This window comes from Bombina bombina, chromosome 4 (assembly GCF_027579735.1).
Source record: "Bombina bombina isolate aBomBom1 chromosome 4, aBomBom1.pri, whole genome shotgun sequence".
NCBI lineage: Eukaryota > Metazoa > Chordata > Amphibia > Anura > Bombinatoridae > Bombina > Bombina bombina.
The window spans coordinates 1,175,238,521-1,175,264,743 of NC_069502.1; the positions used below are offsets into that span (position 1 = coordinate 1,175,238,521).

The following is a 26,223-nucleotide window of genomic DNA, read 5'->3' on the forward strand; positions in this document are numbered from 1 at the left end:
TATTTTACAGGCAACTTTGGATTTATTTTAACTAGGTAGAATAGTTATTACATAGTTATTAACTATTTAATAACTACCTAGTTAAAATAAAGACAAATTTACCTGTAAAATAAAACCTAACCTAACACTAACACTAACACCTAACACTACACTATAATTAAATTAATTACCTAAATTAAATACAATTAATTACAATTAAATAAAATTATCTGAAGTGCAAAAATCCCCCACTAAATTACAGAAAATAATTAAAAAAAAAGCCCTACCCTACACTAAATTACAAATAGCCCTTAAAAGGGCCTTTTGTGGGGCATTGCCCCAAAGTAATCAGCTCTTTTACCTGAAAAACAATTACAATTCCCCCCCCAACATTAAAACCCACCACCCACACAACCAACCCTACTCTAAAACCCACCCAATCCCCCTTAAACACTAACCCCTTGAAGATCACCTTACCAGGAGACGTCTTCACCCAACCCAGCAGAAGTGGTCCTCCAGACGGGCAGAAGTCTTTATCCAACCGGGCAGAAGTGGTCCTCCAGATGGGCAGAAGCCTTCATCCAGACGGCATCTTCTATCTTCATCCATCCGGCGCGAAGCGGGTCCATCTTCAAGACATCCGACACGGAGCATCCTCTTCTTTCCACGGCCGACGACTGAATGAAGGTTCCTTTAAATGATGTCATCCAAGATGGCATCTCTTCAATTCCAATTGGTTGATAGAATTCTATCAGCCAATCAGAATTAAGGTAGAAAAAATCCTATTGGCTAATGCAATCAGCCAATAGGATTGAAGTTCAATCCTATTGGCTGATCCAATCTGCCAATAGGATTGAGCTGGTATTCTATTGGCTGTTCCAATCAGCCAATAGAATGCCAGTTCAATCCTATTGGCTGATGCAACCTTAACTCAGCCTATTCGGAATTGAAGGGACGCCATCTTGGATGACGTCATTTAAAGGAACCTTCATTCAGTCATCGGCCATGGAAAGAAGAGGATGCTCCGTGTCGGATGTCTTGAAGATGGACCCGCTCCGCGCCGGATGGATGAAGATAGAAGATGCCGTCTGGATGAAGACTTCTGCCCATCTGGAGGACCACTTCTGCCCCTTTGGATGAAGACTTCTGCCCGTCTGGAGGACCATTTCTGCCTGGTTGGGTGAAGACGTCTCCCGGTAAGGTGATCTTCAAGGGGTTAGTGTTATGTTTTTTTAAGGGGGGATTGGGTGGGTTTTAGAGTAGGGTTGGTTGTGTGGGTGGTGGGTTTTAATGTTGGGGGGGGATTGTAATTTCTTTTTCAGGTAAAAGAGCTGATTACTTTGGGGCAATGCCCCGCAAAAGGCCCTTTTAAGGGCTATTTGTAATTTAGTGTAGGGTAGGGCTTTTTTATTTTGGGGGGGCTTTTTTATTTTGTTAGGGGGATTAGATTAGGTGTAATTAGTTTAAAAATCTTGTAATTTGTTTATTATTTTCTGTAATTTAGTAGGGGGGTTTTTGTACTTTAGATAATTTTATTTAATTGTAATTAATTGTATTTAATTTAGGTAATTAATTTAATTGTAGTGTAGTGTTGTAGTGTAGTGTTAGGTGTAATTGTAACTTAGGTTAGGTTTTATTTTACAGGTAAATTTGTCTTTATTTTAACTAGGTAGTTATTAATTAGTTAATAACTATTTAATAACTATTCTACTTAGTTAAAATAAATCCAAAGTTGCCTGTAAAATAAAAATAAACCCTAAGCTAGCTGCAATGTAACTATTTGTTATATTGTAGCTAGCTTAGGGTTTATTTTATAGGTAAGAATTTAGTTTTAAATAGGAATAATTTAGTTAATTGTAGTAATTTTATTTAGATTTATTTTAATTATGTTTGTTAGGGGGTGTTAGGGTTAGGGTTAGACTTAGGTTTAGGAGTTAATAACTTTATTATAATGGCGGCGACGTTGGGGGCGGCAGATTAGGGGTTAATAAATGTAGGTAGGTTGCGGGGACATTGGGGGCAGCAGAATAGGGGTTAATAAATAAAATGTAGGTGTCGGCGATGTTGGGGGCGGAAGATTAGGGGTTCATAAGTATAATGTAGCGGTGTCCAGAGCGTCAGATTAGGGGTTAAAAATATAATGCAGGTGTCGGCGATGTTGGGAGTGGCAGATTAGGGGTTAATAAGTGTAATATTAGGGGTGTTTAGACTCTGGGTTCATGTTAGGGTGTTAGGTGTAGACATAAATGTATTTTCCCCATATGAATCAATGGGGCTGCGTTAGGAGTTTTACGCTGCTTTTTTGCAGGTGTTTTTTTCAGCCGGCTCTCCCCCATTGATTCCTATGGGGAAATCGTGCACAAGCACGTTTTACCAGCTCACCGCTAACGTAAGCAGCGCTGGTATTGAGGTGAGATGCGGAGCAAAATTTTGCTCTACGCTCACTTTTCTGCGGCTAACGCCGGGTTTGTAAAAACCTGTGATACCAGCGCTGTCTGTAAGTGAACGGTAAGCATAAACTGCTCGTTAGCACCGCACAGCCTCTAACGCAAAACTTGTAATCTAGGCGAATGTATTTTAGCCGGAATCTTATGCTTCAGACATTTTTGTTTGAGCTGGCAGAAGCTTTTCAGGATAAGTCTTTAAAAGCTATAATTAGTCATTTTAACACTTGATCCCCACCCAACTGGGAGCTGGTTATGGAGATCTGTAATTGTTTCCTCCAGATCTTGCTGATTTTTAAGTGCAGGTATGTTCTGAAAGTTTAATTACAGGTGACTAATTGCACTCTGTGTTTAGCACTAACAACTCTCTTGAGTAATCCTGGTATCATAATTACATGTTTATATTTATATTCCTAGCAACAACAAATCCTTACCTGCAAAGGTTATATAATTGTCTGTGCTCTTATTCATTTACTTTAATGCCATGAACAGAAAAGGTTAACTACTGACTTCGTGCCTGTTCAGTGGTGCACAGGTACCTTAAAAACAGCAGTGATAGAAGTGTTTGCAAACAGTGCTGACAAGCATTGTGCAACAGAGAATATAAAGGAAACAGAGATCAGAAGGCAGAATATATAAGAGCAATTGTCTCACAGCATTGTCCTGCTTCCACTTTTTTCCTTTTTTTTAACCTCAAGTTAAGTACATAACTCCAGCCAGAAGTGTTTCAAACCTAACCCAATAATACCCAGACTCCACCCAGACTTGCCTCACACCCCACACAGAACTGTCCAATGATGTAAAGATAATTATAAAACATAAACCAGTGCATCAGCATTAAAGGGACACTGTACCCAATTTTTTTTCTTTTGTTATTCAGATAGAGCATGACATTTTAAGCAACTTTCTAATTTACTCCTATTATCAAATTTTCTTCATTCTCTTGGTATCTTTATTTGAAATGCAAGAATGTAAGTTTAGATGCCGGCCCATTTTTGGTGAACAACCTGGGTTGTCCTTGCTGATTGGTGGATAGATTCATCCACCAATAAAAAAGTGCTTTCCAGAGTACTGAAACCAAAAAAAAGCTTAGATGCCTTCTTTTTCAAATAATGATAGCAAAAGAACGAAGAAAAATTGATAATAGGAGTAAATTAGGAAGTTGCTTAAAATTGCATGCTCTTTCTGAATTACAAAAGAAATTTGGGTTCAGTGTCCCTTTAACATCAACAAAGGGTAGAAACTTTCCTATGGTCAGCGATAGATGTTGTTCAGCCTTCAGCCACAGGAGGCAGCAAATTGAAAATAGTATGCAAATAGGAAGGATACTGAATTGTCATGTCAATTATGTACCTAGGTTCCTCTAGATATTATTAACCACAGGTGAATGTTACAACAGGTTTTGCTTTTTTAAATACATTCTTTACTAGATATTTCTTAGAAACATTTATACCAGTTACCATATGAAAGAAACAAATAAATATAGATGTGACACTTTTAATGAATTTATTTTAACATGACAATGTATTTATTTCAACATTAATAAACTTTCGCCTAGATTTATAGTTCTGCATTAGCCGTCAAAAGCAGCGTTAAGGGGTCCTAACGCTGCTTTTGGCTGCCCGCTGGTATTTAGATTCAGCCAGGAAAGGGTCTACCGCTCACTTTCAAGCTGCGACTTTTCCATACCGCAGATCCCCTTACTCCAATTGCGTATCCTATCTTTTCAATGGGATCTTCCTAACGCCGGTATTTAGAGTCTCGGCTGAAGTGAGCGGTAGAGCCTCTACCGACAAGGCTCCATCCGCAAAAAAAGTCAGTAGTTAAGAGCTTTCTGGGCTAACACCGGTTTATAAAGCTCTTAACTACTGTGCTCTAAAGTACACTAACACCCATAAACTACCCCTAAACCGAGGTCCCCCCACATCGCTGCCACTATAATAAATATTTTTTACCCCTAATCTGCCGACCGCACACCGCCGCCACCTAAATTATCCCTATGAACCCCTAATCTGCTGCACCTAACATCGCCGACACCTACATAATATTTATTAACCCCTAATCTGCCCCCCCCAACGTCGCCGCTACCTACCTACACTTATTAACCCCTAATCTGCCGACTGGACCTCGCCGCTACTCTAATAAAGTTATTAACCCCTAAACCACCACACTCCCGCCTCGCAAACACTATAATAAATATTATTAACCCCTAATCTGCCCTCCCTAACATCGCCGCCACCTAACTTCAAGTATTAACCCCTAATCTGCCGACCGGACCTCGCTGCTACTATAATAAATATATTAACCCCTAAAGCTAAGTCTAACCCTAACCCTAACACCCCCCTAAGTTAAATATAATTTTAATCTAACAAAATAAATTAAATATTATTAACTAAAGTATTCCTATTTAAAACTAAATACTTACCTGTAAAATAAACCCTAATATAGCTACAATATAATTAATAATTATATTGTAGCTATTTTAGGGTTTATTTTTATTTTACAGGCAACTTTGTATTTATTTTAACTAGGTACAATAGCTATTAAATAGTTATTAACTATTTAATAGCTACCTAGTTAAAATAATTACAAAATTACCTGTAAAATAAATCCTAACCTAAGTTACAATTAAACCTAACACTACACTATCAATAAATAAATTAAATAAATTAACTACAAGTACCTACAATTAAATACAATTAAATACAATTAAATAAACTATAAATTACACTAAATTACAAAAAATAAAAAAAGATTACAAGAATATTAGGCTAATTACACCTACTCTAAGCCCCCTAATAAAATAAAAAGCCCCCCAAAATAATAAAGGTCCCTACCCTATTCTAAATTAAAAAGTAACCAGCTCTTTTACCAGCCCTTAAAAGGGCTTTTTGCGGGGCATGCCCCAAAGTAATCAGCTCTTTTGCCTGTAAAAAAAAATACAACCCCCCCCCCAACATTAAAACCCACCACCCACATACCCCTACTCTAAACCAAACCCCCCTTAAATAAACCTAACACTACCCCCCTGAAGATCACCCTACCTTGAGCCGTGTTCACCCAGCTGGGCACCGATGGATCAAAAGAGGACATCCGGAGTGGCAGAAGTCTTCATCCTATCCAATCAGCCAATCAGATTGAGCTTGCATTCTATTGGCTGATCGGAACAGCCAATAGAATGCGAGCTCAATCTGATTGGCTGATTGGATCAGCCAATCGGATTGAACTTGAATCTGATTGGCTGATTCAATCAGCCAATCAGATTTTTCCTACCTTAATTCCGATAGAATCAGCCAATCAGAATTCGAGGGACGCCATCTTGGATGACGTCATTTAAAGGAACCTTCATTCGGCGAGTAGGCGTCGGTGAAGAAGGATGGATCTGCGTCGGCTGGAAAAAGATGGCTCCGCTCCGATCCGGATGGATGAAGATGTCCTCTTCCGCCCGGATAGGATGCCCGGATGTCCTCTTTTGGTCCATCGGTGCCCGGTAGGGTGATCTTTGGGGGGTAGTGTTAGGTTTATTTAAGGGGGGTTTAGGTTAGAGTAGGGGTATGTGGGTGGTGGGTTTTAATGTTGGGGGGGGTTGTATTTTTTTTTTTACATTCAAAAGAGCTGATTACTTTGGGGCATGCCCCGCAAAAAGCCCTTTTAAGGGCTGGTAAAAGAGCTGGTTACTTTTTAATTTAGAATAGGGTAGGGACCTTTATTATTTTGGGGGGCTTTTTTATTTTATTAGGGGGCTTAGAGTAGGTGTAATTAGCCTAATATTCCTGTAATCTTTTTTTATTTTTTGTAAGTAAGTGTTTGTTTTTGTAATTTAGTTTAGTTTATTTAATTGTATTTAATTGTAGGTACTTGTAGTTAATTTATTTAATTTATTTATTGATAGTGTAGTGTTAGGTTTAATTGTAACTTAGGTTAGGATTTATTTTACAAGTAATTTTGTAATTATTTTAACTAGGTAGTACTACCTATTAAATAGTAAATAACTATTTAATAGCTATTGTACCTAGTTAAAATAAATACAAAGTTGCCTGTAAAATAAAAATAAACCCTAAAATAGCTACAATATAATTATTCGTTATATTGTAGCTATATTAGGGTTTATTTTACAGGTAAGTATTTAGTTTTAAATAGGAATACTTTAGTTAATAATATTTAATTTATTTTGTTAGATTAAAATTATATTTAATTTAGGGGGGTGTTAGGGTTAGGGTTAGACTTAGCTTTAGGGGTTAATACATTTATTATAGTGGCGGCGAGGTCCGGTCGGCAGATTAGGGGTTAATAAGTGTAGGTAAGGTAGCGGCGACGTGGGGGGGGCAGATTAGATGTTAATAAATATAATATAGGGGTTGGCGGTGTTAGGGGCAGCAGATTAGGGGTACATAGGGATAATGTAGGTTGCGGCGGTGTCCGGAGCGGCAGATTAGGGGTTAATAATTTAATGCAGGTGTCAGCGATAGCAGGGGCAGCAGATTAGGGGTTAATAAGTGTAAGATTAGGGGTGTTTAGACTCGGGGTTCATGTTAGGGTGTTAGGTGCAGACTTAGAAACTGTTTCCCCATAGGAAACAATGGGGCTGCGTTGGGAGCTTAACGCTGCTTTTTTGCAGGTGTTAGGTTTTTTTCAGCCCAAACAGCCCCATTGTTTCGTAAGGGGGAATCGTGCACGAGCATGTTTTTCCAGCTTACCGCTACAGTAAGCAACGCTGGTATTGAGCGTTGAAGTGGCGGTAAATTAGGCTCAACGCACCCTTTTTGGAGCCTAACCCAGCCCCTCAGATAACTCTAAATACCAGCGTTGTCTTAAGGGTGCGTTGGGAAAAAAAGCTGCGTTAGCTACGCGGGTCTTTACCGACAAAACTCTAAATCTAGGCGTTAGTGTTAGTAATATAATTATGATTTTGAATCGGTTGGCAATTGACTTTAACTTCTTTCTGCAAATGTGGGGTGTTTTCTACTGTCTTATTGTTTTGTTTAAAGGGACATATAACTCATAATGTTTATTTCATGATTTAGATAGAGCATACATGTGTAAACAACGTTCCAATTTAATTTTATGATCGATGTTGCTTCATTCTTTGATTCTCCTTTCTTGAAGGAGCTGCAATGCACTGCTGGGAACTAGCTAAACACATTGGTAAGCCAATCTCAAGAGGTATTTATGTGAAGCCACCAATTAGCTAGCTCTCAGCTCCTGAATCTACCTAGGTATGCTTTTCAACTAAGGATACCAAGCGAACAAACCAAACTGGAAAAAAGAAGTAAATTGGAAAGTTGTTTTCTCTATCTGAATCATGAAAAAATATTTTTGAGTTGAATGTTCCTTTAAAGAACCTTTGTAACTGTACATCAATGTTTACTATGTTTATAAAAGTTTGGTTTGTGCCAGTAAGGACATGAGTGCCATTATTAAAGAATATTTCAAAATGATATTAGTTTATGATTATGGCTGTATAGCGGCTAAACGCATTAGAGAGTCTGTTTTTGTGCTTCTATGGAAGAAATAAAGATTTGAGATGGGGTTTTTTCCCTTACTAGAACTTTATATTTCATAAGCTAGTGCAGTGCAAAAATCTACAAATCAATATGACAAAATCATATATTATTGTCAATATTAACACATTGCATACCTATAAATCTGTTGAGGGCATAGTCTAACAAGGGGGTATACAAGAACCAGGTTTTGCCATGAAGCTAAAAAAAAGTGCTTGAAAAATGAGTATTCCACCCTCATGTACAGTTTAATTGTTGAGTATGAGCTCAGGGGGCAAGGGAGAAGTTTTACAGAAAAAAACTTTTATCTCCAAAGAGGTTTCAATTTAATCATGAATATGTAGATTTTCAGTCACTGCTAGACGAACACTTTACATAAACTGTGACTTACTTGCAACTTAATTGGCTTTTTGAAATGTTATTTTATGAATATTTTTGTTCCCAGCACAAGGTAATTATTTTACAGTAAAAAAAATATCCGAAAGTTTAATGTTTAACCAAACATAATTCATTTCAATATAGTATAACTGGAACATTATTACAAAACATTCAAGGTTTGCTTTTAGTAAGGTATAAACATAGCACAAATTGTTAACAAAGTATTAACGGTGCAGAAGTCATATTCTTTCATAACAATAACAGCATCACATCCTTAAAAGAAAAATATATAGCCATTTAAAACAATACTGTTTTCTGCCACTTTATTTTTATTCCAACACAATTTAATTATTTTCTACAAACTCTTCTCAAATTTCTGCTTTCAATCACGCTCTTTTCAATTTGATATACTTTTCTTCATTACTAATATGTCTAATAGCCAAATGATTCTCTTTGTTATAACAGACTTTTAAATATTTACCAAACATTCACACAATTTGTTGTTTCAAATGGATGTTAATTCTGCATATTTGTGTATGCTATATTCAATCTAAGAAGAGAAACAGTTACAAAAACATTTTAATGTTGGTTTGTCGTAGTCTTAAACTATGAAAATTAGCATTTGAATTCAGATGTTGATTTTCATACATTTATTCTATGAGAATCAATCACATTTTAATTACATACATTATACATTTGTAAATACTAAAACATACAATTACCTCTATAGAAACATTCAATGTTAAGCACTAAATTTCAAAGAAACATTTTTTGGACATTCATATGACATTTTTCAGACATTCATCTCTCCCTACCTGTGGTTTCCAACCTTAAAGGGACAGTATACTGTAAATAATTTTTTTCCCTTAATGTGTTTCCAATTACTTTTTTTTACCAACTGCAGAGTATAAAATGTATGAGAATTTTCTTTTTAAGGTTTATTTGTGTACATTAAATAGCTGATTTTGTGTTTTGATGCCACAACCTAATAAAAAGGGTTGGGCTTATAGTTATAATCAGATCTCATTACTTTATCACATTGTGTACAGCTACATGATTCTTTATCTTATATAGGTGAGTAAATCAAAGACCAATATATGGAGAGAACAATGGAAAATTAACATTTTATTACCTTATGTCTTCTATACCCCACTGGGAGTGTCATTTCTTCTGCTGACTTTGTTTACACAGCTTATCTATAGCTTGGACCTAAAGCCAGACACTTTTAGAATAGGTGGGGAAACCACAGGCTAAATCAACTATTTCAAATGCCATTATAAAGGTAATGGAAATACTTGTAAACAAATGAATACACTCCAGCAGGTAAAGTGGATAATTGGGAACACAATAAAGAGGAGAAGGTTTTTTATTAAAATGTCCCTTTAATCCTGAGAAAATCTATCTTTTTCTTGAGAATAGTTAAATGTTGTATTATAGGTTCAGTAAGAATTTTACATCAAAGTTTATGCACAAACAAGTTACTTTTTATGATAAGCACTGTAATAATTTCCCTCCACAGTATGTTTTGATATGTATATATTATGCACAGTATGTTTTGCTATGTATATATTATGCACAGTATGTTTTGATATGTATATATTATGCACAGTATGTTTTGCTATGTATATATTATGCACAGTATGTTTTGATATGTATATATTATGCACAGTATGTTTTGATGCGTATATATTATGCACAGTATGTTGTGATATGTATATATTATGCACAGTATGTTTTGATGCGTATATATTATGCACAGTGTGTTGTGATATGTATATATTATGCACAGTATGTTGTGATATGTATATATTATGCACAGTATGTTGTGATATGTATATATCATGCACCGCATGTTGTGATATGTATATATTATGCACAGTATGTTGTGATATGTATATATTATGCACAGTATGTTGTGATATGTATATATTATGCACAGTATGTTGTGATATGTATATATTATGCACAGTATGTTTTGATGCGTATATATTATGCCTTTACGCCTACAAATTTGAGACTATTTCAGTTTAGCTTATTGTGAACAAACCTACATCAATAATGTTGTACCACGTCTTTCTGTGCACCATGTACATACTAACGGCCATAGGAACATGGGTGAAGCATGTATAGCCATGACAAATATAAAGCTTGTGTTTTAAATATTTAAATATAAACTAGTATTTTATTTAACCCATCAAAATGTATAGTCAATATTTTCTGCAAACATATGAATTAAAATTTAACATAAAACATCAGTGCAGGTGTGAATTACTTTGTGGCTTTTCTTGCTAAATTCAATAAATAAAATGTATGTATGTCGATAAGGTGTTCATTAAAATTCTTCTCATACCTGCCTGCAAAAAAATATGCATTCTGTTGAACTATACTGGGGTGTATGTGAATAACGATGGTAGAATGGTGTCTAGAACTGGCATTATTTCAGCTGAGGTTTGATTATATACAAAATGTACATAACTGTCTTCATACTGGACATTACTAATGGGTATCCTGACTCCCATTTAGTACGCTGCTTTTAACATTAACCTAAAAAACACTGGTTAAATAGGCTGACAAAGATTACAGAACAATATTAACTCACTATTTGTTTTAGAATTTCAGGTTATGGAGCGGCTGGGGGGAAAGGAGGGAAGACCTCTTCTAGGGCACATGGAACTTCAATACTGGGAATATTTGAGCTTCAAAAGAATGATGTCTTATACATATTGGTTGGGCAACAAGGAGAAGACGCCTGCCCTCGTGTGAGTATTGCTCACACTTGATCTATATTAAATCAACATTAAACAAAATTAAGTCTCCTATAAAATGTTTGTGTATAGTAAAAAGAAGGAACTCTATTATGTATTTGGACTGTTTTTCATATAATTAAAGGGACACTGAACCAAAAATTTTTCTTTCGTGATTCAGATAGAGCAGCAATTTTAAGCAACTTTCTAATTTACTCCTATTATCAAATTTTCTTCATTCTCTTGGTATCTTTATTTCAAAAACAAGAATGTAAGTTTAGATGCAGGACCATTTTTGGTGAACAACCTAGGTTGTTCTTGCTGATTGGTGGATAAATTCACCCACCTGAAGTGCTGTCCAGTTGTCTGAACCTAAAAATAGCGTAGATGCCTTCTTTTTCAAATAAAGATAGCAAGAGAATGAAGAAACATTGATAATAGGTGTAAATTAGAAAGTTGCTTAAAATTGCATGCTCTATCTGAATCATGAAAGAAAAATTTGGGTTCAGTGTCCCTTTAATTTCTTAAAGGTACATGAAAGATTCTGAACTTACAATTTGAAATAACTTTCCTATTTAATTTTATAATCAAACTTGCTTAATTCTCTTCGTGTCATTTGTTGAAGGAAAAGCAACACACTACTGGGAGCTAGTTAACTACACCAGGTGAACCAATGACAAGACGAGGCATATATGTGCAGCCACCAATCACCATCTAGTTCCCAGTAGTGCACTGCTTCTCTTGAGCCTACCTAGGTATGCTTTACAACAAAGGAAACCAAGAGTTCAAAGCAAATTAGATAATAGAAGTACATTGTACAGTTGTTCAAACTTACATGCTCTGTATGAATCACAAATGCTTAATTTTGACTATAGTGTCTATATTATATACAAGCACTACCTACTCTCCGCAAAGATGGATGGACAGGTTTCCGATCTGAGAACTTTTGTGCATGCATCTGATGATAAATAGGGCCCATATTGTGCAATTTTAATAGACCTTTCCATTAAAACGCCATCTGGGAGCAAAAAAGGCACTAGTGGGAACTAGCTGGTGACTGGTGGCTACACATATATGCCTCTTGTGTTTGGTTCAGCTAGCTCCCAGCAGTGCATTGCTGTGCTTGAGCTGGCTTTGACTATGTGTTTAACCAATTTGCCATACATTACTCCCCCTTGCATTCCCTGTGTATACCTGTGTTCTTTTCCCTAATGTGTTCAATGATGGGAACATCCTAAAAGAAGTTGCTTAGTTTTGAATTAGCTGCTTATTATATCCTTCCTGTCAATATACAGATATTATTTATCTAATTGACTAGAAGCAAATGCATAATACAATTTTAGGAAATTATAAAACTGTTATTGAAACATACAGTTCGCTCTATTTAACATCTCTGCTTCATCTTCTATTAAGGTTTGTTTTATCATTTATAGAAAATGAATGATATAAATTAATTATAATAAGAAATTATATTCAAACTGCGCACACTCTACAGCTAATTGTTGATGTGTTTAGAAATAACCTGAAAAAAAAAGTCCTGTTATGATTGAATTCCCCTGGAGGATGAAATGAAAAATATCCTCATAAGTGTTGTCAGTTTCTTTCAAGGAGAGACAGAATTTGAAGCTCTGTGGAGTTGAGCATTTCAGTAAATGTAAATATTTACTTGTTTAAATAAGTTTATTTACACATATTTATGTATGAGGAGTTTTCTTTCAGTTGGCAATTTATCTCTGACATATTTCCTGTATTTATTTTAAGGAAGATGACATTGTCAGTTCTTAACAAGTGTTGAAGCAAATTGGATAAAATTGGTCAAACTTTTTATTAGATTTAAAATAAGCCAAAGGTGTGACATACAGGTAGCAAAATAAATTAATATAATATTGGGGGGGGGGGGATCACTTGAAGGTTCATTAACTTAAAAAATGTAACCCCCATAAAATGTCAAATTAAAAAAAAAATGAATAAACATTGCAATACATATTCATTATTCATTTTATCTCCATTGCCAAAAACTACTTTACTTCTTAATGATTTGACAGTGCTTAAAGGGACATAATACTTATATGCTAAATCACTTAAAAGTGATGTAGCATAACTGTAAAAAGCTGACAAGAAAATATCACCTGAGCATCTCTATGCAAAAAGAGAATATATGTTACCTCAAAATGTCTTCAGCTCACCAGAGTAAGTGCTGTGTAAAAAGTTATACTTCAGCTGCTGTCCAGCTACTAGTTGAAAACCCCCCAAAACAATAGCCAATTAGCATCAGCATGAGGTAATGATTGCTCTGCTGTGATCTCATGACATTTCATAGAACTTACTTAAAGGGACATGATACCCAAATGTTGAAACACTTGAAAGTGATGCAGCATAGCTGTAAAATATCACCTGAACATCTCTATGTAAAAAAGAAAGATATTTTACCTCAAATGTCCTAAGTATTGTTGATGCTGATTGGCTGCAGTCTATTTCTTAATTTTTCTATTTTTTTACCTGCAGCTGGACAGCAGCTAAAGTATAACGTTTTACACAGCACTTACTCTGGTGAGCTGAGGAAATTGTGAGGTAAAATATCTTCCTTTTTATATAGAGATGCTCAGGTGATATTTTCCTGTCAGCTTTTTACAGTTATACTGCATCAGTTTCAAGTGATTTAGCCTATGAGTATTATGTCCCTTTAAACTGAATAGATAAATAACATGACTGTGCCTGCACATGTCATATGTACACTCCCTAGCTTGTCCTGTGACTTAGTATCATGACTGGCTACTTAAAATCTCTTTATAGTGGGGTGTGAATACTTCGGAAATATGAGGTAAAATCTCTTCCTTTTTTACATAGAGATGTTTAGGTGATATTTTCTAGTCAGCTTTTTACAGCTATGCTGCATCACTTTCAAGTGCTTCAACATTTGGGTATCATGTCCATTTAAAGATTCTAAAACAATTATTTTGGATACAAATCTTTTGCAATGCAGTGATTGCTGGTATATCTTATGCATATCTAAACAATGTCAACATTTAAAACCTCCCCAGTTTACTTCAGTTACTGAGTCTACCTCAGTATGCTGTCATAGAAAGAATAAAGGAGAGAAAAAGGTAGCTTTGATAATACAAGTAAATTGGATTTATTTTTGTTTAATTGTACGCTCTGTCTGAATGCCAAAACCATGCCCACAACTGCCCAACTCCACCATCGACTGACCAGATTCAGACCTCACAGCCTGGTACTGAATGATCCTTTGGTTCAAATATTTTTTTTAAAAAGATGTGAAACAAAAACACAGAAGCGCAGGTAATTCTGAGTGTAGTATTTAATCAAAATATATAAAAGCACATAAAAAAATACACTTACAGGAAATAAACGTTTCAAGCATGTTAATGCATCTCACCGGATCCTCATATAGTCTATGCGCATCGCTTCACGCTGATGGTATTAGGACAGTTGGATCCAAGGTGATGTTAGGGCAATAAAAACACACAATAAAAACACTTAAGTGTGTAAACACCAGACTAATTCCTCGACGCGTTTCCTTCGGACTCTGACTGACTTTTTCAAGAGGGTATCTACATGATTAACGCTCTCAAAGTTTAAATAGCTATAATTATTACTGTGATTGGTTGGAGCGATTGTCAATCACAGAGCCAGTGCCGAAGTGAACAGTTACATCACTATAAGATATATTTATTGGTTTATTCCAGTAGTAAATTGTAGTAAACGTTACTATGGCATTGGATTACTACTATCGGTTACACTGTGTATAAATTGTATACAGTATACAATACAAAATTATTTAAAGGTACAAAAGATACACTGAATTCAACAAAATAGGTGAATACATTTACACATAAACTGAAACAGATATATTTGATTGAACCTTAAATGCTTAATATATATCCCATTTGCCAGGGACAAAATATATGTATGTATAAAAAATATAAATACATTAAACACAAAATGATATTTTTGCAAGAGATTTTGAAAATGTGTATACTAATATCTTACGTGAAGAGAAAATACAAGAGATGAGACTAGCGCTGCGGAATCTGTTGGCGCTCTACAAATAACCGATAATAATAATGCATAATAGAAACAAAAATATGTATTCTATGCTTCTAGCTTACATAAATGCTTGCAGATCTATAGCTATATTAAGCCCATTAGGAGTCATTGTTTGCAACTCGTGAATCCAATATGTTTCACGTTGTCTAAGTGTACATAATCTATTGGGATATACTGTATGTTAGGTGGGATCAAATCTATTATTTTGACAGTTGTTAATGTGTTTGTTCAGTTTCTTTCTCATGATCGTCTTGGTCCTACCAATATATAGCAGACTGCATGTACACCACGTATGTGGAACTACATGTTGACTTATATTTAAAAGAATGTTTTATCCATTTTTAAATTGTGGAAGGTATTACCTTTCTGTATATAGCTACACATGCTACATCCTGATGTTATACACTTCCAAGTTCCATTCTGCCTCTCTAGCCATTGTGATGGATTTACCAGTTTCTCTTCCTCTTTGTTTGCTGGTCTTAGTCTCGAGGGAGCTAAAATGTTTTTCAGGTCTTTATTTTTCTTGTAGGTAATCGTAGGTTTGGCCCCACTACTCTTTTTAACAATGGGTCTGTTTGCAGAACGGATCAGTGTTTTTGAAAAATATATTCAATTTGTCTACTACCTTTGTTGTATGTGGTGTTGAACCTGACTTCATCCTTCTTCGATTGAGCTTTAAGGGTTTTGTAAATTAGCATATCTCCATAATCCATCGTATCCACCCTCTTCCTGGCTTGCCTGAGACATTCAGAGCTATATTCTTTTCCCTTGAAGCTACTCTCTAGGAGTTCTGGTTCTCTTTCATAGTCCTCTTTTAGGTTACAATTTCTCTTGATCCTCCGGAATTGGCCCACAGGTATGTTGTTAATTCATTTTTGTATTTAAGAGCACTAAAGCATATCTTAGAGACACAACACATACCATTAATCTATTTGAGGGACTCGGATGGGAGACAGACTATCTGTGGATTACATGTGATGTAACATCTTTATATACATGTATCCCTCATAACTTGGGCACTGAAGCAATTAGGAAAGCATTTTGTGGGTGGGATATCCCCAAGGCTCATTTAGATTTCATAACCCAAGGAATTCTATTCATTTTGACACAAAATAAGACAGATACAAGGAACTGACATGGGGACAATTTTTGCCCCTTCATACGCTAATCTATATATAGACAATTTTGAAAAATTAGACATTTGTTATTAGATGAGTGTAAGTGTACTTTGTAATGTATTTTTTATGTGTTTTGTGCAACATTTTTGTTTTTTGTAATGATTCTAGTGGTAAGCCCGATGAGCACAAACATCCGCAATAAACCCTTTATCGCTTGTGCGTAACTGCTAGCGCTCCACTAGTAATCTGGCCCAAATCTGTTTCGGAATGCAGCATGGTGATTTACAATAACAGACAGTCTTTGTGCAGTAAGGCACTTACTTACAGGCTAAAGATACATGCCACAATTAAGGATTGATCACTATGATTGTGCTTATCAAGAAACTTAATATATTTCCACAGGTTCTAAACAAAACTCTAATTAAAGCTAACTATATGAATTAATTAGCTGTTAAATGCGTATGCCCTTCTAAAAGAATGATCAAGGTTATCACTAGGGATGTACCGATACCAAGTATTTGCATGAGTACTTGTACTTGTGCAAATGCAACGATACTTAAACCGATACCTCCACTTCCTACCCATATGCTATCTTGTGGCGTTTTTTTCAAACTACATGTTCCCATTTCATTTTAAACTGGAGAGGAGACTAAACTAAAAATTGTTTACTACTGTTCTGACAATACAAATTGCTGTTATTTGTATTATTGTAGGAGAGATCACTGTACCACTGTACAAACCCCTGAAGTACTGGGCATTTAATAAACAGATTTCCAGCTTTGGCTAAAATGGCTCAAAAATATCTTTCTGCCCCATGCAGTATGGTGGAAAGTGAAAGACTGTTCAACTTAGAGTCGAACCTCCATACAAATGTCAGATTGATGTTATATAACAGCCCTAGAACCCAATTGTATCCCCCCTTTGAATTTAATATTTTATTGTAATATTTTTTATTTATAAACATGTTCAGTGAACTTTTTTATTATTTCATAATGTCTTTTGAATTACAGTCCTTTATAATTATAAAGAAGGAATCTTAAATAATTAGTCTGTATTGTGTTTGGTAAACTGTCACATGACATTAAAAAAAAAGTATCGGTAATTGGTATCGGCGAGTACTTGAAAACAAGTATCGGTACTTGTACTCAGTCATAAAAAAATGGTATCGGTGCAACCCTAGTTATCACATATTTATAAATACATTTTAAAGAAAAAAATATGGGAATTACATTTTTGCAGATATACTGTACAGGGAGTGCAGAATTATTAGGCAAATGAGTATTTTGACCACATCATCCTCTTTATGCATGTTGTCTTACTCCAAGCTGTATAGGCTTGAAAGCCTACTACCAATTAAGCATATTAGGTGATGTGCATCTCTGTAATGAGAAGGGGTGTGGTCTAATGACATCAACACCCTATATCAGGTGTGCATAATTATTAGGCAACTTCCTTTCCTTTGGCAAAATGGGTCAAAAGAAGGACTTGACAGGCTCAGAAAAGTCAAAAATAGTGAGATATCTTGCAGAGGGATGCAGCACTCTTAAAATTGCAAAGCTTCTGAAGCGTGATCATCGAACAATCAAGCGTTTCATTCAAAATAGTCAACAGGGTCGCAAGAAGCGTGTGGAAAACCAAGGCGCAAAATAACTGCCCATGAACTGAGAAAAGTCAAGCGTGCAGCTGCCAAGATGCCACTTGCCACCAGTTTGGCCATATTTCAGAGCTGCAACATCACTGGAGTGCCCAAAAGCAAAAGGTGTGCAATACTCAGAGACATGGCCAAGGTAAGAAAGGCTGAAAGACGACCACCACTGAACAAGACACACAAGCTGAAACGTCAAGACTGGGCCAAGAAATATCTCAAGACTGATTTTTCTAAGGTTTTATGGACTGATGAAATGAGAGTAAGTCTTGATGGGCCAGATGGATGGGCCCGTGGCTGGATTGGTAAAGGGCAGAGAGCTCCAGTCCGACTCAGACACCAGCAAGGTGGAGGTGGAGTACTGGTTTGGGCTGGTATCATCAAAGATGAGCTTGTGGGGCCTTTTCGGGTTGAGGATGGAGTAAAGCTCAACTCCCAGTCCTACTGCCAGTTTCTGGAAGACACCTTCTTCAAGCAGTGGTACAGGAAGAAGTCTGCATCCTTCAAGAAAAACATGATTTTCATGCAGGACAATGCTCCATCACACACATCCAAGTACTCCACAGCGTGGCTGGCAAGAAAGGGTATAAAAGAAGAAAATCTAATGACATGGCCTCCTTGTTCACCTGATCTGAACCCCATTGAGAACCTGTGGTCCATCATCAAATGTGAGATTTACAAGGAGGGAAAACAGTACACCTCTCTGAACAGTGTCTGGGAGGCTGTGGTTGCTGCTGCACGAAATGTTGATGGTGAACAGATCAAAACACTGACAGAATCCATGGATGGCAGGCTTTTGAGTGTCCTTGCAAAGAAAGGTGGCTATATTGGTCACTGATTTGTTTTTGTTTTGTTTTTGAATGTCAGAAATGTATATTTGTGAATGTTGAGATGTTATATTGGTTTCACTGGTAAAAATAAATAATTGAAATGGGTATATATTTGTTTTTTGTTAAGTTGCCTAATAATTATGCACAGTAATAGTCACCTGCACACACAGATATCCCCCTAAAATAGCTATAACTAAAAACAAACTAAAAACTACTTCCAAAACTATTCAGCTTTGATATTAATGAGTTTTTTGGGTTCGTTGAGAACATGGTTGTTGTTCAATAATAAAATTAATCCTCAAAAATACAACTTGCCTAATAATTCTGCACTCCCTGTATATGTTATAGAGACAGTATACTGAAATCTTTTCCTTTAATGTGTTGCTCATGAGCCATTGCCCCCACTGATATGTATTAAATTATTTCACTAAAATGCACAATACAAAAGTAACCTAGAAATAGAGAAAATGCAGATAAAGATATTTAAAAGGACATAAAACTCAAAAATAATTTCTTTCATTATTCAGAGAGATCCATCTATAATCAGAGAAAACAAAGCGCAACACACCTATCTAAGGGTTAGATTACAAGTGGAGCGCTAATATATTGCATGCCTGCAAACTGGCAAATTTGCCCTTTTACAGGCACACGATAATAACCAGCCATTACAAGTGGCTGGTTATTGCTACCGCAAGTTCGCGTTAGCAATTAGCGCTCAGGAAATTAACCAGAGATCAGATCCCTGGTTCCTTTTCTAAATGTCCCCTAATAACCCCAAAAATAAAGTGGTGTGTTTTAGTTTTATAAAGAAATAAATATCTTTATTTATTTAAATATAACTGATAAAAGCAGTTATAAGGGTTAAAAGTGGTGCGTTTATAATGAAGTCTATGGTGACTGTGTGTTCTAGTAAATATATATGTAATTGCTGATATACGTATACATTTATGTGATAATATCTGTATATACATATTAACACATAAATATATACTGTATGTATATATTCATATACATATATATTTATATTTGTTGCCCATCGCTGCACAACGTACCTCTTTTGCAGCGCTAGTTTTCACACCATGAGAGTGAGGCTCCCATTGCAGCCTATGGAAACACGCTCTCGTGAGTGCAATGCTTCCATGCAATGCATACGCGAGGTCACATTCACATTGCACCTCACTTGTAATACCAGCGCATATTTATCTCTTTCTTTTGATACCCTTTGTGAATTTTACATTTCTATGTGAGTAGGAAGTCTCAGGACACTCTTACTGAATCACAAAACCTTTGCTTCATTTGGAACTTCCAAAGAGTACTGAAACCAGGCATTTTGCTGCCCTTTCATATGAGCATTAGAAGCTCTAGAATTCATGTTAGGTTTTGCTTTTTAAAATCAGTCATTTTCTACAAACTATTATAATCAAGAAAATTGAATGTCTGTTTATTTAAATGGGGTATATTAATTTGCAAGATGTACTTTATGTTCAGGATGAATGTATGAACTGTTAATGTAATTTAGTTTTACATGATAGCATACTAAAGGAATGTATCTATTTAATTGGATTGTAACTACTTTCTGTTCAATATTCATCTCATTGTGAAGATGTATTTTTTAATATAATTTTAATTTTTGTGTTCTTGACATCCAGAGCACACTTTATAATTTCATTAAAATCCTTTTTTCTATTCAGACTTTAACACTCAATTAGAATCTGAGGATCAGTAGGAAAGAGTTCCCACTACGTGTCAATATTCTTTCTACAGAATATGTATTTAACAGTAAGATTATCCAAAGGTCGTAAATTATGAATAATAAATGTCTACTTGCATGTCAGTGAAATAATCATCGTCAACGGAAAATTAGTATTGATAAATAGGAAGAACAGGTTAATTTAGGAAATACAATAACAGAATATATTTTGTGTGTAGTGAATAAATTATCATATGAATATTTCAAATTATGGTAGAGGTAAGTCATTGTTTTTTAGCATTCATCTGTTTAAATGGGCACTGAGCACCAACAATTTTAATTAAGCATTTTAAAGAACTGTTTAATTTCTAAAGTGCTACAGTAACTCTGACCTTTATTGTACAATGCAATAGTAACTGCTTCCAAATTTGCATCTATTATAGAGTTTCTTTATTCTCTTGGTATCTTTTGTTGAATTATAAATCTAGGTAAGTTTAGGAGTATGCACGTCTTTAGCACTGTATGTCAGTATTGTTTGCTACAATGTATAACATTGTTACAATAAATGTTGTGCAACACTGCTGTCAAACGGCTAGATTTAGAGTTTTGTCGGTAACGACCCGCGTAGCTAACGTTGGCTTTTTTCTGGCCGCACCTTTAAAATAACTCTGGTATTGAGAGTCCACAGAATGGCTGCGTTAGGCTCCAAAAAAGGAGCGTACAGCATATTTAACGCAACTTCAACTCTCGATACCAGAGTTGCTTACGGACGCGGCCAGCCTCAAAAACGTGCTCGTGCACGATTCCCCCATAGAAAACAATGGGGCTGTTTGAGCTGAAAAAAAACCTAACACCTGCAAAAAAGCCGCATTCAGATCCTAACGCAGCCCCATTGTTTGCTATGGGGAAACATTTCCTACGTCTGCACCTAACACTCTAACATGTACCTCGAGTCTAAACACCCCTAACCTTACACTTATTAACCCCTGTTCTGCCGCCCCCGCTATCGCTGACCCCTGCATATTATTATTAACCCCTAATCGGCCGCTCCGTAAACCGCCGCTACTTACATTATCCCTATGTACCCCTAATCTGCTGTCCCTAACACCGCCGACCCCTATATTATATTTATTAACCCCTAATCTGCCGCCCACAACGTCGCCTCCACCTGCCTACACTTATTAACCCCTAATCTGCCGACCGGACCACACCGCTATTATAATAAAGTTATTAACCCCTAATCCGCCTCACTAACCCTATAATAAATAGTATTAACCCCTAATCTGCCCTCCCTAACATCACCGACACCTAACTTCAAACATTAACCCCTAATCTGCCGACTGGAGCTCACCGCTATTCTAATAAATGTGTTAACCCCTAAAGCTAAGTCTAACCCTAACACTAACACCCCCCTAAGTTAAATATAATTTAAATCTAACGAAATTAATTAACTCTTATTAAATAAATTATTCCTATTTAAAGCTAAATACTTACCTGTAAAATAAATCCTAATATAGCTACAATATAAATTATATTTATATTATAGCTATTTTAGGATTTATATTTATTTTACAGGTAACTTTGTATTTATTTTAACCAGGTACAATAGCTATTAAATAGTTAAGAACTATTTAATAGTTAAAATAGTTAAAATAATTACAAATTACCTGTAAAATAAATCCTAACCTAAGTTACAATTAAACCTAACACTAGACTATCAATAAATTAATTAAATAAAATACCTACAATTACCTACAATTAAACCTAACACTACACTATCAATAAATTATTTAAATACAATATCTACAAATAAATACAATGAAATAAACTAACTAAAGTACAAAAAATAAAAAAGAACTAAGTTACAAAAAATAAAAAAATATTTACAAACATTAGAAAAATATTACAACAATTGTAAACTAATTACACCTACTCTAAGCCCCCTAATAAAATAACAAAGACCCCCAAAATAAAAAAAATGCCCTACCCTATTCTAAATTACAAAAGTTCAAAGCTCTTTTACCTTACCAGCCCTGAACAGGGCCCTTTGCGGGGCATGCCCCAAAGAATTCAGCTCTTTTGCCTGTAAAAAAAACCCATACAATACCCCCCCCCCAACATTACAACCCACCACCCACATACCCCTAATCTAACCCAAACCCCCCTTAAATAAACCTAATACTAAGCCCCTGAATATCTTCCTACCTTATCTTCACCCTGCCAGGTTCACCGATCCGTCCTCGGAAGTCTTGATCCAAGCCTCGAAAGTGTTGATCCAAGCCCAAGCGGGGGGCTGAAGAGCGACGTCCATCCTCGGGCTGAAGTCTGGATCCAAGCGGCGACTGAAGAAATCCATCCTCGGGCTGAAGTCGGAAGTCCATCATCTGGATGAAGTCTTCTATCAAGCCGCATCTTCAATCTTCTTTCTTCTGGAGCGGAGCAGAACCATCTTCTTCCAAGCCGACGCGGAACATCCTCTTCAACCGACGACTAGATGACGAATGACGGTTCCTTTAAATGACGTCATCCAAGATGGCGTCCCTCGAATTCCGATTGGCTGATAGGATTCTATCAGCCAATCGGAATTAAGGTAGGAATATTCTGATTGGCTGATGGAATCAGCCAATCAGAATCAAGTTCAATCCGATTGGCTGATCCAATCAGCCAATCGGATTGAACTTGATTCTGATTGGCTGATTCCATCAGCCAATCAGAATATTCCTACCTTAATTCCGATTGGCTGATAGAATCCTATCAGCCAATCGGAATTCGAGGGACTCCATCTTGGATGACGTCCCTTAAAGGAACCGTCATTCGTCGGGAAGTCGTCGTCGGAAGAAGATGGGTCCGCGGTGGAGGTCTTCAAGATGGAGCCGGTCCTCATCGGATGAAGATAGAAGATGCCGCTTGGAAGAAGATGGTTGCCGGTCCGGATCTACTCTTCTTCCCGGATAGGATGAAGACTTTGGACCCTCTTCTGGACTTCTTCAGCCGTCGGATGATGGATGTCTAGCCCCCTCTTGGATTGGATGAAGATATCGGAGCCAGGACGGATCGGTGTGATACCCGGTGAGGTGAAGACAAGGTAGGAAGATCTTCAGGGGCTTAGTGTTAGGTTTAATTAAAGGGGGGTTTGGGTTAGATTAGGGGTATGTGGGTGGTGGGTTGTAATGTTGGGGGGGGTATTGTATGTGTTATTTTACAGGCAAAAGAGCTGAATTTCTTGGGGCATGCCCCGCAAAGGGCCCTGTTCATGGCTGGTAAGGTAAAAGAGCTTTGAACTTTAGTAATTTAGAATAGGGTAGGGCATTTTTTTATTTTGGGGGTCTTTGTTATTTTATTAGGGGGCTTAGAGTAGGTGTAATTAGTTTAAAATTGTTGTAATATTTTTCTGATGTTTGTAAATATTTTTTTATTTTTTGTAACAGTTCTTTTTTATTTTTTGTACTTTAGTTAGTTTATTTCATTGTATTTATTTGTAGATATTGTATTTAATTAATGTATTGATAGTGTAGTGTTAGGTTTAATTGTAACTTAGGTTAGGATTTATTTTACAGGTAATTTTGTAATTATTTTAACTATTTTAGCTATTAAATAGTTCTTAACTATTTAATAGCTATTGTACCTGATTAAAATAAATACAAAGTTACCTGTAAAATAAATATAAATCCTAAAATAGCTATAATATAATTATAATTTATATTGTAGCTATATTAGGATTTATTTTACAGGTAAGTATTTAGCTTTAAATAGAAATAATTTATTTAATAAGAGTTAATTAATTTCGTTAGATTTAAATTATATTTAATTTAGGGGGGTGTTAGTGTTAGGGTTAGACTTAGCTTTAGGGGTTAATACATTTTTTAGAATAGCGGTGAGCTCCAGTCGGCAAATTAGGGGTTAATGTTTGAAGTTAGGTGTCGGCGATATTAGGGAGGGCAGATTAGGGGTTAATACTATTTATTATAGGGTTAGTGAGGCGGATTAGGGGTTAATAACTTTATTATAGTAGCGGAGCGGTCCGCTCGGCAGATTAGGGGTTAATAAGTGTAGGCAGGTGGAGGGGACGTTGAGGGGGGCAGATTAGGGGTTAATAAATATAATATAGGGGTCGGCTGTGTTAGGGCAGCAGATTAGGGGTACATAGCTATAATGTAGGTGGCGGCGGTGTGCGGACGGCAGATTAGGGGTTAATTATTGTAGGTAGCTGGCGGCGACGTTGTGGGGGGCAGGTTAGATGTTAATAAATATAATATAGGGGTCGGCGGTGTTAGGGGCAGCAGATTAGGGGTACATAAGTATAACGTAGGTGGCGGTCGGCAGATTAGGGGTTAAAAAAATTTAATCGAGTGGCGGCGATGTGGGGGGACCTCGGTTTAGGGGTACATAGGTAGTTTATGGGTGTTAGTGTACTTTAGAGCACAGTAGTAAAGAGCTTTATGAACCGGCGTTAGCCCAGAAAGCTCTTAACTACTGACTTTTTTCTGCGGCTGGAGTTTTGTCATTAGAATTCTAACGCTCACTTCAGCCACAACTCTAAATACCGGAGTTAGAAAGATCCCATTGAAAAGATAGGATACGCAAATGACGTAAGGGGATCTGCGGTATGGAAATGTCGCGGCTGAAAAGTGAGCATTAGACCCTTTCCTGACTGACTCCAAATACCGGCGGTAGCCTAAAACCAGCGTTAGGAGCCTCTAACGCTGGTTTTCACGGCTACCGCCAAACTCCAAATCTAGGCCATAGAATGCTAAAGAAATGCACACACATGCTTCCTAGATGTAATCATAAACAAAGGATAGCAAGAGAATGAAGAAAATTTGTTAAGAGAATTAATTTGTAAAGTTGTTTAGAATAACATGTTGTATTTGAATCGTAAAAGTTTAAGTTTGACTTTACTGCCCATTTAAAAACATCCATTTTCCAATAGACATAAATCTATCACTCACTTTTTTATATATAATTGCTCCACCCATCTTGCTGAGTAACCACTGCATTGTGTCGTACTTTATAATGGAGATTTGTGGTATTCTTTATACAACAAATGCCGAAAATGGCCGCCACCAGCAGCATTTGGCTCTTTTCGAAGATTAATTTCTTCCTATAAAAGTGCAACACACAAAGACCCGGATTTGCACAGATCTTGTGTTGTACTATCACAAGAAGAAATCCGGCTCTGAAAAGAGCCAAAAGCTGCTAGCGGCGGCCATTTTCAGCATTGGTTGTATAAAGAATACCACAAATTCACATATCTACCGTATAATTCTGCACCTGAGATCATGTGACTACAAACATTCAGAACTCTGGAGCCTCAGAGCAGCAAGCTGATGTAAAGATACAAAATGTAAATATATGGTGCTCTGTGCAGCCAAAAATAATGTAAAAAGAAAGTGTTCTTCCCCAAACCATTTATCATCCCTGGTATTTAGCTTTTCAGCCAAAATAGTTCAAGGGGTGTGCAACCATTCAGCTAGATTTAGAGTTTTGCGGCCAAAGGGGTGCGTTAGCTACACGTGTTTTTTTTCCCTGCTCCTTTTAAATAACGCTGGTATTTAGAGTTCTCTGAAGGGCTGCGTTAGGCTCCAAAAAGGGAACGTAGAGCATAATTTACCGCCACTTCAACTCTCAATACCAGCGTTGCTTACGGTAGCGGCCAGCTTGAAAAACGTGCTTGTGCACGATTCCCCCATAGGAAACAATGAGGCAGTTTGAGCTGCAAAAAAACCTAACACCTGCAAAGAAGCAGCGTTAAGCTCCTAACGCAGCCCCATTGTTTCCTATGGGGAAACACTTCCTAAGTCTGCACCTAACACCCTAACATGTACC

General features: G+C 36.4%; 1 protein-coding gene across 1 annotated transcript in view; it reads left to right on the plus strand.

Annotated features, from left to right (window-relative positions):
- ALK (ALK receptor tyrosine kinase) overlaps positions 1-26,223 on the plus strand; it is a 633,273-nt gene that overhangs the window by 461,394 nt on the left and 145,656 nt on the right. Inside the window, exon 10 of the mRNA XM_053712803.1 lies at positions 10,914-11,059. Within this exon, the coding sequence (XP_053568778.1) occupies positions 10,914-11,059 (146 nt within the window). The remainder of the gene's footprint in view (positions 1-10,913; positions 11,060-26,223) is intronic.